Source organism: Hyperolius riggenbachi, chromosome 6 (assembly GCF_040937935.1).
Source record: "Hyperolius riggenbachi isolate aHypRig1 chromosome 6, aHypRig1.pri, whole genome shotgun sequence".
Lineage (NCBI taxonomy): Eukaryota > Metazoa > Chordata > Amphibia > Anura > Hyperoliidae > Hyperolius > Hyperolius riggenbachi.
In genome coordinates this window covers 329,102,488-329,120,480 of record NC_090651.1, presented here as the reverse complement: position 1 = coordinate 329,120,480, position 17,993 = coordinate 329,102,488, and the positions used below count along the sequence as shown (strand labels likewise).

The 17,993-nt window shown below is 42.8% G+C and overlaps 1 protein-coding gene across 1 annotated transcript in view; it reads right to left on the bottom strand.

Moving 5' to 3' along the window:
* Positions 1-17,993, bottom strand: part of LOC137522908 (carcinoembryonic antigen-related cell adhesion molecule 19-like) — an 80,590-nt gene that overhangs the window by 44,773 nt on the left and 17,824 nt on the right. Inside the window, exon 4 of the mRNA XM_068243050.1 lies at positions 11,310-11,669. Within this exon, the coding sequence (XP_068099151.1) occupies positions 11,310-11,669 (360 nt within the window). The remainder of the gene's footprint in view (positions 1-11,309; positions 11,670-17,993) is intronic.

The following is a 17,993-nucleotide window of genomic DNA, read 5'->3' as shown; positions in this document are numbered from 1 at the left end:
TCAGCCCGACCATATCGGCTTGAAAACCGCCATCGCCTGCACTCTCGCCATGGTGCGCACCAGTCCAGCACAGCCGTCACTACACAAACAGCTGTTTGCGGTGTGTCACAAAGTGAGTTTAGTCTGTCAGTGTGTACACTAATTACACTACCTGATTGATATATACACATGCAAGATGTTTTAAACCACTTTAGGCCTCCAATTTAGCATGCAATGTGATTTCTGCCCTTAAAACACTGCTGTGCGTCAAATCCGGATTTTTCCCCAGGACTTTTGGCGTGTATTCCACTCCGCCATGCCCCTCTCTAGGTGTTAGACCCCCTTTTCCATCACTTTTGTGGCCAGCATAAATGTTTCTAGTTTTCAAAGTTCGCCTCCCCAATGAAGTCTATTGCGGCTTGCGCGAACCGAACTTTTGTGGACGTTCGCGTTCGAGGTTTGCGAACCTAAAATCGGAGGTTCGAGCCATTTCTATAGGCCATTGCTTCATTGTGATACGCAAGCCCTTTCACCACGGCAAGGTAACGATCACAAAGGGGAATTGACATGTACATGCCTTTTGTTTTGTTGTTGCAGCCGCAGTGTAGCCAGAAAAATTAGGCATGCACACGCACCAGAAAAATTATTATTATGTAAGTAGCAGCCACTGCTAGCAGCAGCGGCCATAAAAATTCAGGATTCCACCTGGAGCCCTGGACCCTGTTGGTGATGGCGGAGAAGGCAGTCAAGGGGCCTGCAGGCAGAGATGCTGTGTGGGGACCGACTTAGTTTTGTGGCAGGCAGTCACACGGCGTGCAGGCAGAGATGGTGTGTGTGGGGACTGATAAAGGTGAGGTACTGAACACTTTCTTGACCTGACTGCTGGTGGTATAATACAATATCCAGTTACACAGGTGCAGTGAAAAGGTATGCACTGACTGCTGCTATAATACAATTGTGCAGTCACACAGGTGCAGGGAAAAGGTATGCAGTGACTGCTACTATAATGCTGAAAACAGCAGACTTTCCCAAGCACTTAGCAAAGTATCAATTCATAAAGGCTACAGTGAGGTAAATTACCGACTTGGCTGTAATTACCTACAACTCATGTCAGTAAATTGTCAGCAAATTCATAAAGCCTTCAACAAGCGGTAAGTCAGACGATAATTACCGACACCTCTGGTGAGGTCTTAACAATGCAAAGTCTCCGTCTGTGCAGGGAGCCAAAGTCTCTGTGAGTCTGTGCAGGGAACCGAAGTCTCTGTGAGTTTGTACAGGGAGCCGAAGTCTCTGTGAGTCTGTGCAGGGAACCGAAGTCTCTGTGAGTCTGTGCAGGGAACCGAAATCTCAGTGAGTCTGTGCAGGGAACCATAATTACAGCTTGTAACAAAAGAGAGATAACGCCACACTTCTGCTGTACCGCTCAATGGGCTGCAGTAATTTACCAAACTTCAAAGGTAGCTGTGAAAATCTTTATGAATTAGCACACAAAGGTCTAATACACTGAATGCAATATTTTCCCTCCCAGATTTTTTTTACCGCAAAGCCTTTTATGAATTGAGGCCATAATGTGTTTAATTCTGCCCTATTCATCATGTTACACTGTTTAATGCAGTTTTGTACATACGTCCCTATACTTCCACTATCTGTACCAATGAGAATCCTACTTTATGAAGATCCCAATTCCTCAGATCAGTAGAGCAATGGGAAGCTTCAAAGTCAAATTTAGAGATACTGGGGCTTTCTTTAACTGCAACACTAAATCTAAAAGGAACCCTGGCTAAGCCATCTTGGAATCTACCTCTGGCGTTTCCTATTGGTCCATGGAACGCAAGGTGAGGAGGAACGTGAAGAGAGGAATCAGTCTAACAGTCCAGGTCATGGCAAATACAAATTAAAAATAAAGTAGTTTCAACAGGATAGAAGATGATCTACCACTTTTACAGAGTAATATTTTCAATGGTAATGAGGAGGAAATACCCAAACATCTATATGTACTGGTAATCCCGTTACTCCAGCCAGCAAAGAGTTTAGCTAATTGATACCCATTATTACAGATGTTATCACCAACATTTATCACTGGCACACAATGCAGTTGCATAATCCTTACTAAAGATAGCCAAAGAGAAGCTAATAGTTCTAGTTTTCCTGCAAATGTAATGAAAATTGTATACAGATTGGAAATGGGACAGTTAAAACTGTCAGGACATGCAGTTTGCTGGCCCAATGCTACACTACATACAATTTGCACTACATTTTCACGAGAAATGGAAGTAGTAAAATCTCATTGACCAGCTCCAATACTGTCCCAATAACCCTCCAATCAGGAAACATAAACAATTAGCATCTGCATGACTTTCATTATTAATTAGTTAGACCAGGGGTGCCCAATAGTGATGGGCAAACAGTGTTCGCCACTGTTCGGGTTCGCCCGGATTTTGGCCTGTTCGGGTTCGGTTCGGCACCCCCCGAACACCTCATGGTGTTCGGGAGGGTGCTCAGGCACGCTACCCGAACCCGAACAGGCCTTCTTTGTTCGGCCGAACACAGCCGTGTCCGGCCGAACATAGCCCCCTATAGGGTCCCAGCATAAAGGGAGAGCATGCCCCGAGCGTGGGGGGAGGGGGGGGGGGGTCGGAAATGCCCACCACCCCTCCCCGCTAAGCTCTCCCTTCTGCCGGTACCCTATAATTAAATTTAAGTGCCCAAAAGTACCTGAGGAGGAGGAGGGCAGGAAGAGGGAAACCGGAGTTCTTGGGCGCTAGTACCATCTGGTACTTCCGCCCTCTCTTGACGCACTTCGTGTTTACATTTGAAGTCGCGTCAAGAGGGCGCAGAAGTACCGCGATGACGCGTACGAGGGTACGTGTCATCATGTAGATGACGCGTACCCTCGTTCGTGTCATCGCGGTACTTCTGCGCCCTCTTGACGCGACTTCAAATGTAAACAGGAAGTGCGTCAAGAGAGGGCGGAAGCACCAGATGGTACTAGTGCCCAAGAACTCCGGCTTCCCTCTTCCTGCCCTCCTCCTCCTCAGGTACTTTTGGGCACTTAAATTTAATTATAGGGTACCGGCAGAAGGGAGAGCTTAGCGGGCAGGGGTGGGGGCATTTCCAACCCCCCCCCCCCCCCCCCGCGCTCGGGGCATGCTCTCCTTTTATGCTGGGACCCTATAGGGGCCCCAAAGGGACATGTTCGGGTTGGGTTCGGGGTTCGGCTCGAACATGCCGAACATCAGGGGCATGTTCGGCCGAACCACACTGAACCCGAACATTCAGATGTTCGCCCAACACTAGTGCCCAAGTCAAACTCCAGTCCCTGAGAGCCATATCCATGCCAGTGTTTAGGATGGACTGAGAAACAGAGAAGAGTCTTCTTCTTGATGGACCACACCTTTCCTGATTCAGTCCCATCAATTAATTTGAGCTGTGCCAAAAATGTGTGAGGACCTCGGCCCCTGAAAACTGGAGTTGAACAGCCCTAAGCTAGACTTGCCTCCTGCCAGGCAAAAATCATTCATCCATCTTTTTTTTTTAACTAAAATAGCACAAGTATGTCAGAATATGTGGGAGAGATTAGCACAGACAAGTTTGAGGACAGGAAAAGTAGGAAAAGTGGTACAGATATTGTATATAACAATATGAAAGGAGAGGTGATCAGGGCCGTAACTAGAAATCGCTGGGCCCCCCTGCAAAACTTTGGATGGGGCTCCCTCCCGCCGAACTCCCCCCTCCCCCCTTTCTGCACAGCTAAACTGAGAATCAATGTTAGGCCTCGTTCACATCAGGGCCGTTTCTGTGCGCTTTTCACAGCGCACTGCCCTGTACATAGGGTTGAGCCGAAATTTTTGAAATTTCGCGTTACTATAATTACGCATGCGAAATTTGCTATTACGCTGCGAAATTATGGTAGCGTAATTGCCATTAAAATCGTAATTGAAAATACCGTAAGCGTAATTTTCAGCGCGTAATTTTGCGTTTCGTTCATAATGTAATTTCGCGTTAAACCATAACGTAATTTCGCGTTAAACCATCCCGTAATTTCGCATTTCTTCGTAATTTCGCGAATTTCGTAATTACTTGTTAGCTATAAAAAATTACTTGTTCACATTAGCCAATCAGAAGCGAATCAGCGGTAGTCAGACGAACGCTAACAAATTTTCGCATAGAAACGCTTTTTCACGTTAAATAATGTAAAAACTAAGCATGCGCAGTTCAAGGGTGTAAACTACGCTTACAAACGTTTGCATGCAAGGCAAACGTAATTTCACGATACCCACCGTAACGCGAAAACGACGCGAAAATTAACGCTTACAGTAATATGAACTATCGCGAAATTACGTTATGTAACTACGCTTACAAACGGTTGCATGCAAGGCAAACGTAATTTCGCGATACCCACTGTAATGCGAAAATTACGTGAAAATTACGCTTACGCGGAATTTCACGAAATCCTTCTTCATTACGATTATGTACTTACGGCCATAATCGTAATTACACTAATTACGCGATATTTCGCGAAATCTTAATTAAGTCATTACGCTCATCTCTACATTCAGCAAGTTATTGATTTTCCCATGTATTTAAATGTGGCTGGTTCACATCTATGCGCTGCGCTGAGCAGCGTTACAAAAACGTAGCATTTCTGTGCGTTGAGCTGTAAAGCGCACATCAATGCAAGTGAAGGGGTGCGCTTTTTAAGCGCATAGAAGCGCGTACAAGCACATAGAAGCGCATGCGTTTTTTACCCCTATTTGGAGAAAAAACATAGAAAAACCAAGTTTATTGACAACTGCTACTGCTACATTAAGCAAAACGTGCTTTAAAGAAACACAGCGCAACGCACAGAAGCGCGCACTAAAGCACACACAACAAGCGCATGCGTTTTTTGCCACGCGCTTTCACGCGTTTCTCAGTGCAGCAGATGTGAACGAGGCCTTATTCAATTGGATAGTGCACACTTGAATGTGTGTTTTCCCCATGCAGATAAAAACAGACAGCAGTAAAGCACTGCATGCATTTTCTTTATTAATTACATTCACTTCTGAAATAACACGTGCAGACACACATGGTGTCAGGGCCGGGCCAAGGCAGAGGCGAAAGAGGCTCCAGCCTCAAGGCACAGTGTAGGAGGGGGCACACAACTCACTCAGCGATCATTCCCCTATTGTGTTTGAAGCAAAAAGAAATAAGAACAGGTGATACATGGCAGTGACTGCAAGCCAGATAACTAGAGATTAAGGTGTTGGGGGCCCTGGGGCACCTCTTAGGGCCCGTTTCCACTTGTGCGGTGGGAATCGGCGTGGTAAAAATTTGCATGCGGTTATATGCAAATTTTCATGTGAATTTGCATACGATTTCGCATGGATGACGATGTATGTGAATTTAACCATGGCAGTGCCTGTGTGCTTTTCCATTGATTCTATGCGAAATCGTATGCGAATTTGCATGAAAATTTGCATACCAATACCGCATGCAAATTCCCTATTAAATACTTTGTATGCGATTCGCATAGCGGTATGCGGTATGCGAATTCTGATGGCTCTGCCGTGCAGATTTTTCCTGCACAGAAAAACGCAAAGGAATCCTGTCAAGTGGAAACAGTCCCATCCACTTGTATTGGCTATGCGAATTCGCTCGCGATAGTGGAAACGGGCCCTCAGTCTAACAGCAATCAGTGTGTGACGGCTGGGGTGGGAGGGATGGAGGGGCACACTTTTTGTCTCAGCCTTGGGTGCTGGAGGACCTTGTCTCGGCTCCGCATGGTGTGCAGAAAATGCATACAGAACACCGATAGACAAGTTTGCTCCCAGCCTCAGCTTATTACACTCACTCTGTCCTCCTTTGATTGAACAGAACTGGCTCTGTGGCCTTCTCCAACATCACTCCAGTACAGAGCACTTTAGGGGGGGGGGGGGGGGGGGGGTAGAGAGATTGAGGGCTGGGTGTTGTACAGACATGCCTGCTGCACACTGAATAGGGACTGTCTACAAATCTTTGTCTACAAGACTTTGTATGATTCCTTATCAGCAGATGCAGTCATTAGAATTTTGCAGAGAATAGAAAGCTTTTTCCCTCCTTGCCCTTGTGAGTGTCCCAGGGCATGGCCCCCTGCGGCTTCTGGGCCCCCCTGCAGCTGCATCCCTTGCAGGGTCCATTGTTATGCCCCTGAAGGTGATGATATTTAGGAAATACAACATTAGTGATTCATGTTAAAGTAGTTTGGCGATAAAATATGTAGAGATTATTGCACAGACTGTGAGTAACACAGTGTATGTAAAACAATATAAGTTTAAAAAGGAATTGTAGTAAAAATAACATCATTGCTTTTTTTTTTACAATGTCCAATGTATAAAATATTTAGTCAGGGCTCAGGATATCTTTGTAAATGTTTGTTTACAGTGATGGCTCGAACATCAAACTTTTGGTTCGCGAACTTCGAACGGGAATTTCTGCAAAAGTTTGCAAACAGCTGAATCTGGCAAAACTGCATAGGCTTCAATGGGCAGGCAATTTTTAAAATCTATAGGGACTGTTTCTGGCCACAAAAGTGATGGAAAAGTAGTTCCAAAGGTCCACCTGGACCGGGGCATGCCGGAGGGGGATCCATGGCAAAAGTCCCACCAAAAATTAAGTAGTTGATGCAGAGTCGTGTTTTAATCTCTAAAGGGCAGAAATCACAGTACAGTCCTAAATTTGTGGAATTAAGTGCTTTAAAATGTCCAGTGTGTGTACACGGCGATAAGGTACTGTAAGGGTTAGGCCGGCTCACACTGACAGACAAAATGCAGCGTTAAACGCACCACTAACAACCGCAAAGAGCTTTAGTGATAACGTCAGGTGAGCAAATCATTGTTTTTGCTAGTTGACAGCTCCAGGATATAAATATTAGTCCTCTAGGCAGCAATCTTTGCGTAGCGGTGTGTAGTGGCTGCCATGCTTGTGCGCACGTTCTTGGGAGTGCAGGTGATCACAGATTTCCAGCCTCTATGGTCAGGCTGAGGTAGTTCATTGACAGTTAAGTGACCAGAAAGCACTGATTCTGCACTGAGGCTGAGTATTCAGGGACGAAGGATATTAGAATAGGAACATTTCTTTTTAAAGCTACAGGTAAGTATTTCTGTTAATTAACATTAATAAAGGACTTTACTCGTTGTTGAGTTTTTTTTTCCATTTAACCCTTTGTGGAAGTGGGTAAGGTGTACTTTGTACCCCTATACTCATTTCTCTTGGGAGGGGGGCGGGCATCTGGGGGTCCCCTTCTTAAAGGGGAAAAAACCACCATGAACCTCCCCCAGGGAGAGACCCTTCTTAATGGATTGGACAAGGGCCGGGGAGAAGGGAGGCTTGACCCACCCCCATACCATAGTTCAGGGTGTGAAGCCCCACTCGGCTTTGGCCTCCGCATTCTGGCTATCCCAGCCTGCATGGGGTAAAGGGGTTAAAGAAGCTCGGGAGGGGGGGCACCACGTCATTTAAAAAAAAAATTCCCACACTCTGAACATAAAAAAAAAAAAAAAAGTTACCAGGGATCTTTATACAGCCATACTGTGGCTGTATAGCGATCCCTGGCCAAAGCATTGCGTACGGACCCCTGGAAACTCCGTCATGAAATTCATTGCTTTTTCTTTTGATACATGTAAATTTACTTTACCGTTTGCTACATTCCCTGTCATTTACCACATTTAAACTTATACTTTTTTCCTATGAATCTTTAGAATCAATTTTCTCAAAAAACGATAAGGTCTTTTTGAAAGGGTTTTTTTATTTTTTCTATTCGCCGGGCAAACAGTTCGGGCCATCTCTATTTGTTTACTAAGAGTTCTAAAGCCAGTAGAAGCAAGCATATATGGTACTACTATATGGTATATTAAAGTGTACCTGAACTCAACAACAGAAGGAAAACAGAAAGAAATGTACCCTGTATAGCCTGTCTAATTTCCCCTCATTCGTGTCTAATCACAGTTTGTAATCAGGGCGGAATGACAACTCATGGGGCCCTCAGGCAATAGGAGATTATGGGGCCCCGTACACCTGCAAGCCACACCCACCCATCCTCAAGCCCCACCCACACATAGCACCACCCACATAACCTACACTTGTTACAGAATTATAGGTAGCCAGGCATAGTTGCCTCCAGTATAGGTTAGCCTATATACAGTGGGTTGCAAAAATATTCGGCCCCCTTGAAGTTTTCCACATTTTGTCACATTACTGCCACAAGCATGAATCAATTTTATTGGAATTCCACGTGAAAGACCAATACAAAGTGGTGTACACGTGAGAAGTGGATCGAAAATCATACATCATTCCAAACATTTTTTACAAATAAATAACTGCAAAGTGGGGTGTGCGTAATTATTCAGCCCCCTGAGTCAATACTTTGTAGAACCACCTTTTGCTGCAATTACAGCTGCCAGTCTTTTAGGGTATTTCTCTACCAGCTTTGCACATCTAGAGACTGAAATCCTTGCGCATTCTTCTTTGCAAAACAGCTCCAGCTCAGTCAGATTAGTTTGACAGCGTTTATGAACAGCAGTTTTCAGATCTAGCCACATATTCTCGATTGGATTTAGATCTGGACTTTGACTGGGCCATTCTAACACATAGATATGTTTTGTGTTAAACCATTCCATTGTTGCCCTGGCTTTATGTTTAGGGTAATTGTCCTGCTGGAAGGTGAACCTCCGCCACAGTCTCAAGTCTTTTGCAGACTCCAAGAGGTTTTCTTCCAAGTTTGCCCTGTATTTGGCTCCGTCCATCTTCCCATCAACTCTGACCAGCTTCCCTGTCCCTGCTGAAGAGAAGCACTCCAAGAGCATGATGCTGCCACCACCATATTCGACAGTGGGATGGTGTGTTCAGAGTGATGTGCAGTGTTAGTTTTCCGCCACACATAGCGTTTTGCATTTTGGCCAAAAAGTTCAGTTTTGGTCTCATCTGACCAGAGCACCTTCTTTCAGGAGCAGGAAAAAATGGCACACAGCTGCGCTAGACCATTATGGCGCCTTCATTCACTTTAATGTAAAACGCTATTTAGCATTGTGAATGGCCATTATCATGCTGGAGGGAGAAATGCAAACAGCAAATACCACTATGATCACTAAGTAGTGTTGTAGCACAGTGGTAAAGACAGGGGCTTGGAATACATGTTTTGTCACTGGTGCTGGTTCGAATCCAGTCAATGCTTTGTTTTTTTTTAATTATTATTTATTGCAAGATGCGCTGCTATCTAACTATTATTAAAAGGAGTTTAAAAATACTAATGAAGTAAAAGTTTTATGCTGTAAAGATCACAACTGCATAACGTATGCAGGGTTACAAATGAAGTGGGAATGCAGAATAAGGATCAGAGACATGGAATTACTGGCTGCACGTTAAAGAGAAGAGATTTCTTTTTGACTAATCAATATTGTTATTTATTGTTAGTTTTCAGCCAGTAATTCCTTGTCTGTAATCCTTATTCTGCATTCCCACTTCATTTGTAACCCTGCATACGTTATGCAGTTGTGATCTTTACAGCATAAAACTTTTACTTCATTAAAGTATTTTTAAACTACTTTTATTAATAGATAGATAGCAGCGCATCAAGTCTCAGGTGCACTCTATTTAGTCATTAGCACTCATCAGGCAATGTCTATGGGCAACTGACTGCACTCAGACCAAAGGGGGCTGAATAATTACGCATACCCCACTTTGCAGTTATTGATTTGTAACAAATGTTTGGAATCATGTATGATTTTTGTTCCACTTCTCACATGTACACCACTTTGTATTGGTCTTTCACGTGGAATTCCAATAAAATTGATTCATGTTTGTGGCAGTAATGTGACAAAACATGGACAACTTCAAGGGGGGCGAATACTTTTGCAAGCCACTGTATATACACACACCCACATACACACACTTGTGAGAAGGGGGAGGAGAAGAGGGACAGCTTCTGGTGGGTGATATAAGGAAGGTAACCATGTAGAGCGGATTTGTAAATTACCTCTTGGAAGCCCTGTACACACATGCTAGATTGTCCCCTGGGATGTTATTTCAGTCTAGAATTTGTAAAGGGGCCCACACACGGGTCGATTTCAGCCATCAATCGATTCTATAGAATTGATTGATTGATTGATTGGAAATCAATTTTATCAAATAAGCCAATCAATTGATTTGCAGCCAGTTTTGATTGATTTCAATCGATTTGATCTATCTAAATGGATGGAAAGTCTAGATCGACCTGCTGCTGGCAGAAGATCAATGGCCCATAGAGTTACATTGAATATAATAGTCCAATAATGCATTTAGACCGATTTTAAATAGATTTCCAATATATTTAATTTGAAAATCTATTGGAAATCTGTTCCTAGTGTGTGGCACACATCAGATACATTCCTGTCAGATTCAACTTGACAGGCCACTGACAGAAATCTATCTGATGGTCAAATCTGCTGCAAATCTTTAAGTGTATGGCCACCACTGCTATGTCAAGGATGATAAGGTACCCAATGTCTAGAGGAGGCGCTTACTTCTTATCAGTTTTCTAAATGGGCAATAAAAAGCTTGACAATGTTGAAAAACCCCATTCCAGACTTCACAGATGGAGTAAAACAGGATATAGCCCTGTACACACGCTAAAGGAAACTTGGCCAAGGCAGCCAATAATGACCACTGCTGCTGAGACTCTAGTGTGTGTACAGCAGCCCCTGACCACCAGCAACCATTTGGCCAGCAATCCGGATTGTTCTCCCCAATTACTACCACAGCTGTAAGTTGTCACTCCTGCGCCGCTGTATTGGCCTCCCCCCATCCTCGGCATAAGAACAGGATAAGTCGCTAACCCTGTAGGCTACCAATGCATCTGTACAGCCTCGGCAGTACAATGTCATTCAAAGGTTCGGGCCCGATCCCTGCTAGTCCACATGCCTTGTTGCAGATGAGTATGAGGCATAAGTGAGAAAGTGCATGAGAATGTGAGCCCTGATCATCCACAGCTAGGCAGCGTTATGGTGCCCATACACAGGACAATACAAATGTTTGATTTTCCTATTCATTTGACCAAAACAAAAGAAAGTCAAAATATTTTTTATTTTTTTTTTAGTTCAAGAAAAACTAATGGAATAATCAAATGAAATCATCTAATCGAAAAATAAAAAAAATAAAAAAACTGTACCATATATGGGCACTTTAAGCGTGACTTCTGCAAACCAAGTCTAGCTCATCATAGTATTCCACTCCCTCCCACTTCCGTAGAATTTAATCTGTATTGTTTTTCTTTTCAAATCAAGTGAAGATATACAGGTTTTGGTGTTTGTGTGATGATTTTATAATGTGTTACTCACCATAGACTGTCAGGGTTACAGAAGCCTGTTGTGCTATATCTGTCTGCACTTGCACTGTGTAATCTCCCTCATCAGTTCTCTCCAGGCTGGAGATCAGCAGTGATGCATTGGGGAAAGCTCTGACCCGATTGTGGTACTTTGGTCCATTGAGTTGTACTGGGTCAGACTCAAAAGGAATATATACAAGGATCTGATTCTGAACTGACGTGTCTGCTCCTTTATTCCAGAAAAAACTCAGAATGTCCCCACCAGTAATGCCAGTAACAGTAAGAGTGACAGATCCTCGGATAACTGGATGCTGAGGGATCAGCTGTATACCGAGCTTCTGTCCGCTGGCCACACCCATCCACACACTGAGAGCTGCAGGAGAGAGAGAAGGTGATCAGTCACATTGGTGTAATATAAACATTTCATAAGAATCATATTTTAAAGAAGCTTCCAAATGTTACTTATGTTTAAAAAAATAATACACTCAAGTAAGAAAACTCAGCTTGATGATTTACTCCCCCTTTGCCTCTCCGTATCCTATTCGCTTACCCAACCTCCACACACACCCTTTTTTCCCCCTCTTCCTCCTCTATCCACACTTCCTGGTATCATTCAGTCTAAACAATCTGGAAGACTATGGGGCATTTCCTTATCCTGTATCTTTCCCTTTTTTATATTGCAAGCATTAACCCTTTATGTACAGGTGAAAGTCTAAAAATTAGAAAATCATGCAAAAGCTCATTTATTTCGGTAATTCAACTTAAAAGGTGAAACTAATATTCGAAATGAACCAATTGCATGCAAAGTGAGATATTTCAAGTCTTTATTTGTTATAATTTTGATGAGTATAGCTTACAGCTTATGAGAACACCAAAATCTCAGAAAGTAAAGCCTGGTACACACTTTCAATTATGATTGGCCAATCACTGACCAATTTTACCACCTCCATGTAGTATGAGGGTCAACAGATATTGAATACCATGAGCAGATTGTGTACATAAACCCTCATACTACATGGAGGTGGTAGAATTGGTCAATGATTGGCCAATCAAAATTGAAGGTGTGTACCAGGCTTTAGAATATTGTGAAACTGTTCAATATTCCACAACAACGACAACAAATAACATTTGTAAAGCGCTTTTCTCCCATAGGACTCAAAGTGCATAAGCATGGTTCAGACCAATAATTGCTTGGTAAATTGTGGTACAGAAGAAGAACTCTATAAAGGTAGGTACACACGTCAGATAAAAGTCTTTGGAAAATGAAAGATCGCAGACCAATTTTACCCCCTTCCATGTAGTATGAGCGCCATACTCTACACAGTCTATTCTATGGAGCTGTTCTCCCTATCAGATAGAAATCTTTGCAAGATGCTGCACACACAGATGCTGTACACATGCAAAAGATCAGTATCTGCAAAAGATCTGTTCCTGCAAAGGATCCGTTCCTGCAAAATGCATTCAAAGTCTATGATATCTGCAGATCTCATACACACCTTGTTTAACGGACCATCATCTGCAGATCAGACAATTATCTGCCGATCTAAAGATCCAACCTGGTGGATCTGATCTGCAGATAATTGTCCGTTAAACAAGGTGTGTATGAGGATCTGCAGATATCATAGACTATGAATGCATTTTGCAGGAACGGATCTTTTGCAGGAACTGATCTTTTGCAGATACTGATCTGTTGCATGTGTACAGCATCTTTGTGTGCAGCATCTTGCAAAGATTTCTATCTGATGTGGAGTTCAGCTCCATAGAATAGACTGTGTAGAGTATGGCGCTCATACTACATGGAAGGGGGTAAAATTGGTCTGTGATCTTTCATTTTCCAAAGACTTTTATCTGACGTGTGCCAGGCTAAACAGGTGGCTTTTCAGTCTGGATTTGAACAACTCCAGGAAAGGGGCTGTCTTTACTGGATGTGGTAGGGAGTTCCAAAGGGTAGGGGCTGCATGACAGAAAGTTATGGCTTCTAAGGTTTTCAGGTGCATTCTGGGAGTGACCAAGTTTATGGAACCTGGTGATCTGAGGCTGTGAGAGGTGTGGTGCAGTTCCAGCAAGTCCATCCAGTGGCTGGATGGTGTAATGGTTAAGGGCTCTGCCTCTGATGCAAGAGACCAGGGTTTGAATCTCGGCTCTCCCTGTTCAGTAAGCCAGAACCTATTCAGTAGGAGACCTTGGGCAAGACTCCCTAACACTGCTACTGCCTATAGAGCGTGTCCTAGTGGCTGCAGCTCTGGTGCTTTGAGTCTGCCAGGAGAAAAGCGCAATAGAGTTTGTATGTTCTCTCCGTGTCTGCGTGGGTTTCCTCCGGGCACTCCGGTTTCCTCCCACCTTCCAAAAACATACGGATAAGTTAATTGGCTCCCCCTAAAATTGGCCATAGACTACAGTACTTACACTACATAATACAGACATATGGTAATGGTAAGGATTAGATTGTGAGCTCCTTTGAGGGACAGTTAGTGACAAGATATATATATATATATACACACTGTACAGCGCTGCGTAATATGTCGGCGCTATATAAATACTAAATAATAATAATAATATAAATGTTATTTGTCTTGTCTTCATGTACTTAGGGCCAAAATTGTACAGGGATTTGAATGTCAACAGTCTAGACTTTAAGAGTATTCTTCATTTTACAGGTAGCCAGTGCAATGAGCAAAGAATCGGTGTAATGTGACAGTGGTAAGTTTTTTTTTTGTTTTTTTTTTGTTTGTTTTTTTACCAATCTGGCATCAACATTCTGTACTAATTGAAGGCGGTACAGGTCCATGTTTGGGAAGCCTGCATAGAGGGCATTGCAGTAGTCCATCCATATTGTGATGACGGAGGCATGAACTAGGGTTGGAAGATCCTCTGGGGGAATGAGATGTTTAATTTTTGCAATGTTCTTCAGATGAAAGCAGGAAGATTTGACTACAGCCCAGATTTAGTTTCTGAACTAGCTCAATTCCCCATTAACTAGCACACCAAGGCTACACACAAGGTCAGAGCTGTCATGTCTGAATTCAGAATCCTGATTGGTGTTGATTTAGAATGGAGCTGTTTTGATGCCATGCACTGGCTTTGGACAACAAGGATCTCAGTTTTGTCAGCATTCAGTTTCAACCAGTTGTCATATTCTATGCTCAGTGTCAGATTCTAATCAACTAATTAATCGAAAACAACTGCGAAGGGTTCCTATTTCATAAATTAGTTTCAACTTTTAAGTTGAATTAGTGAAATAAATGAACTTTCGCACAATATTCAATTTTTTTTGAGTTTCACCTGTATGGGATTGACTTGCTTTAACATTGAAAGGTTATTTCATGCTATCATCCACAAGCAGAACATGTCAGAATCAGAATTATTTATTTCAGTACAAAGTGGGGGGGGGGGGGTGTACCCAGAATTGGTTTTGGCTTATACAGGTTCTGGAAGGAGGGTGGGAAATGTCCAAGAGCCGAGGCTGCCATACTATGGTGCCACCAGTCACACTTTGCATCATCTATTATACCTAAGGAGACACTGAAGGGGGGAAACAGAGGAAGGTGAAGGTTCAGCAAGGATGACCCAGTTCTTCATGAAAGTAACCTGCGTTAATCACTGATGCTGCTGAGGATCCCGATTGCTGATATCTGGCATCTGGCAGTGCGGGTCAAAGTGTTCCAGTTCAAAAGGTGTCCCTGCTGCGGTGGAGCAGCAGCAGCCAGTGGCAGGGCCGGCGCTACAATTAACCACTTGAGGACCACAGTCTTTCTACCCCTTAAGGACCAGGCACTTTTTCCCCATTCAGACCACTGCAGCTTTCACGGTTTATTGCTCGCTCATACAACCTACCACCTAAATGAATTTTAGCTCCTTTTCTTGTCACTAATAAAGCTTTCTTTTGGTGCTATTGGATTGCTCCTGCGATTTTTACTTTTTATTATATTCAGCAAAAAAGACATGAATTTTGGCAAAAAAAATGATTTTTTTAACTTTCTGTGCTGACATTTTTCAAATAAAGTAAAATTTCTGTATACATGCAGCGCGAAAAATGTGGACAAACATGTTTTTGATAAAAAAAACCCCATTCAGTGTATATTTATTGGTTTGGGTAAAAGTTATAGCGTTTACAAACTATGGTGCAAAAAGTGAATTTTCCCATTTTCAAGCATCTATGACTTTTCTGACCCCCTGTCATGTTTCATGAGGGGCTAGAATTCCAGGATAGTATAAATACCCCCCAAATGACCCCATTTTGGAAAGAAGACATCCCAAAGTATTCACTGAGAGGCATAGTGAGTTCATAGAAGATATTATTTTTTGTCACAAGTAAGCGGAAAATGACACTTAATGACAAAAAAAAAAAAAAAAAAAAAAAAAAAAGTTTCCATTTCTGCTAACTTGCGACAAAAAAAAATGAAATCTGCCACGGACTCACCATGCCCCTCTCTGAATACCTTGAAGTGTCTACTTTCCAAAATGGGGTCATTTGTGGGGTGTGTTTACTGTCCTGACATTTTGGGGGGTGCTAAATTGTAAGCACCCCTGTAAAGCCTAAAGGTGCTCATTGGACTTTGGACCCCTTAGCTCAGTTAGGCTGCAAAAAAGTGCCACACATGTGGTATTGCCATACTCAGTAGAAGTACTATAATGTGTTTTGGGGTGTATTTTTACACATACCCATGCTGGGTGGGAGAAATATCTCTGTAAATGACAATGTTTTCATTTTTTTTACACACAATTGTCCATTTACAGAGTTATTTCTCCCACCCAGCATGGGCATGTGTAAAAATACACCACAAAACACATTATACTACTTCTCCTGAGTACGGCGATACCACATGTGTGGCACTTTTTTGCACCCTAACTGCGCTAAAGGGCCCAAAGTCCAATGAGTACCTTTAGGATTTCACAGGTCATTTTGCGACATTTGGTTTCAAGACTACTCTTCATGGTTTAGGGCCCCTAAAATGCCAGGGCATTATAGGAACCCCACAAATGACCCCATTTTAGAAAGAAGACACCCCAAGGTATTCCGTTAGGAGTATGGTGAGTTCATAGAAGATTTTATTTTTTGTCACAAGTTAGCGGAACATGACACTTTGTGAAAAAAAAACAATTAAAATCAATTTCCGCTAACTTGTGACAAAAAAATAAAAACTTTTATGAACTCACCATACTCCTAACGGAATACCTTTGGGTGTCTTCTTTCTAAAATGGGGTCATTTGTGGGGTTCCTATACTGCCCTGGCATTTTAGGGGCCCTAAACCATGAGGAGTAGTCTGGAAATCAAATTCCGCAAAATGACCTGTGAAATCCTAAAGGTACTCATTGGACTTTGGGCCCTTTAGCGCAGTTAGGGTGCAAAAAAGTGCCACACATGTGGTATCGCCGTACTCGGGAGAAGTAGTACAATGTGTTTTGGGGTGTATTTTTACACATACCCATGCTGGGTGGGAGAAATAACTCTGTAAATGGACAATTGTGTGTAAAAAAATCAAAAGATTGTCATTTACAGAGGTATTTCTCCCCCCCAGCATGGGTATGTGTAAAAATACACCCCAAAACACATTATACTACTTCTCCCGAGTACGGCAATACCACATGTGTGGCACTTTTTTGCACACTAACTGCGCTAAAGGGCCCAAAGTCCAATGAGTACCTTTAGGATTTCACAGGTCATTTTTGTTTCAAGACTACTCCTCACGGTTTAGGGCCCCTAAAATGCCAGGGCAGTATAGGAACCCCACTAATGACCCCATTTTACAAAGAAGACACCCCAAGGTATTCCGTTAGGAGTATGGTGAGTTCATAGAAGATTTTATTTTTTGCCACAAGTTAGCGGAAATTGATTTGAATTGTTTTTCTTCACAAAGTGTCATATTCCGCTAACTTGTGACAAAAAATAAAATCTTCTATGAACTCACCATCCTCCTAACGGAATACCTTTGGGTGTCTCCTTTCTAGAATGGGGTCATTTGTGGGGTTCCTATACTGCCCTGGCATTTTAGGGGCCCTAAACCGTGAGGAGTAGTCCTGAAACCAAATGTCGCAAAATGACCTGTGAAATCCTAAAGGTACTCATTGGACTTTGGGCCCCTTAGCGCACTTAGGGTGTAAAAAAGTGCCACACATGTGGTACCGCCGTACTCAGGAGAAGTAGTATAATGTATTTTGTGGTGTATTTTTACACATACCCATGCTGGGTGGTAGAAATATCTCTGTACATGACAATTGTTTGATTTTTTTAACACACAATTGTCCATTTACAGAGAGATTTCTCCCACCCAGCATGGGTATGTGTAAAAATACACCACAAAACACATTATACTACTTCTCCTGAGTACGGCGATACCACATGTGTGACACTTTTTTTGCAGCCTAGGTGCGCTAAGGGGCCCAACGTCCTATTCACAGGTCATTTTGAGGCATTTGTTTTCTAGACTACTCCTCACGGTTTAGGGCCCCTAAAATGCCAGGGCAGTATAGGAACCCCACAAGTGACCCCATTTTAGAAAGAAGACACCCCAAGGTATTCCATTAGGTGTATGGCGAGGTCATCGAAGATTTTATTTTTAGTCACAAGTTAGTGAAAATGACACTTTGTGAAAAAAACCCAATAAAAATCAATTTCCGCTAACTTTTGACAAAAAATAAAATCTTCTATGAACTCGTCATACACCTAACAGAATACCTTGGGGTGTCTTTTTTCTA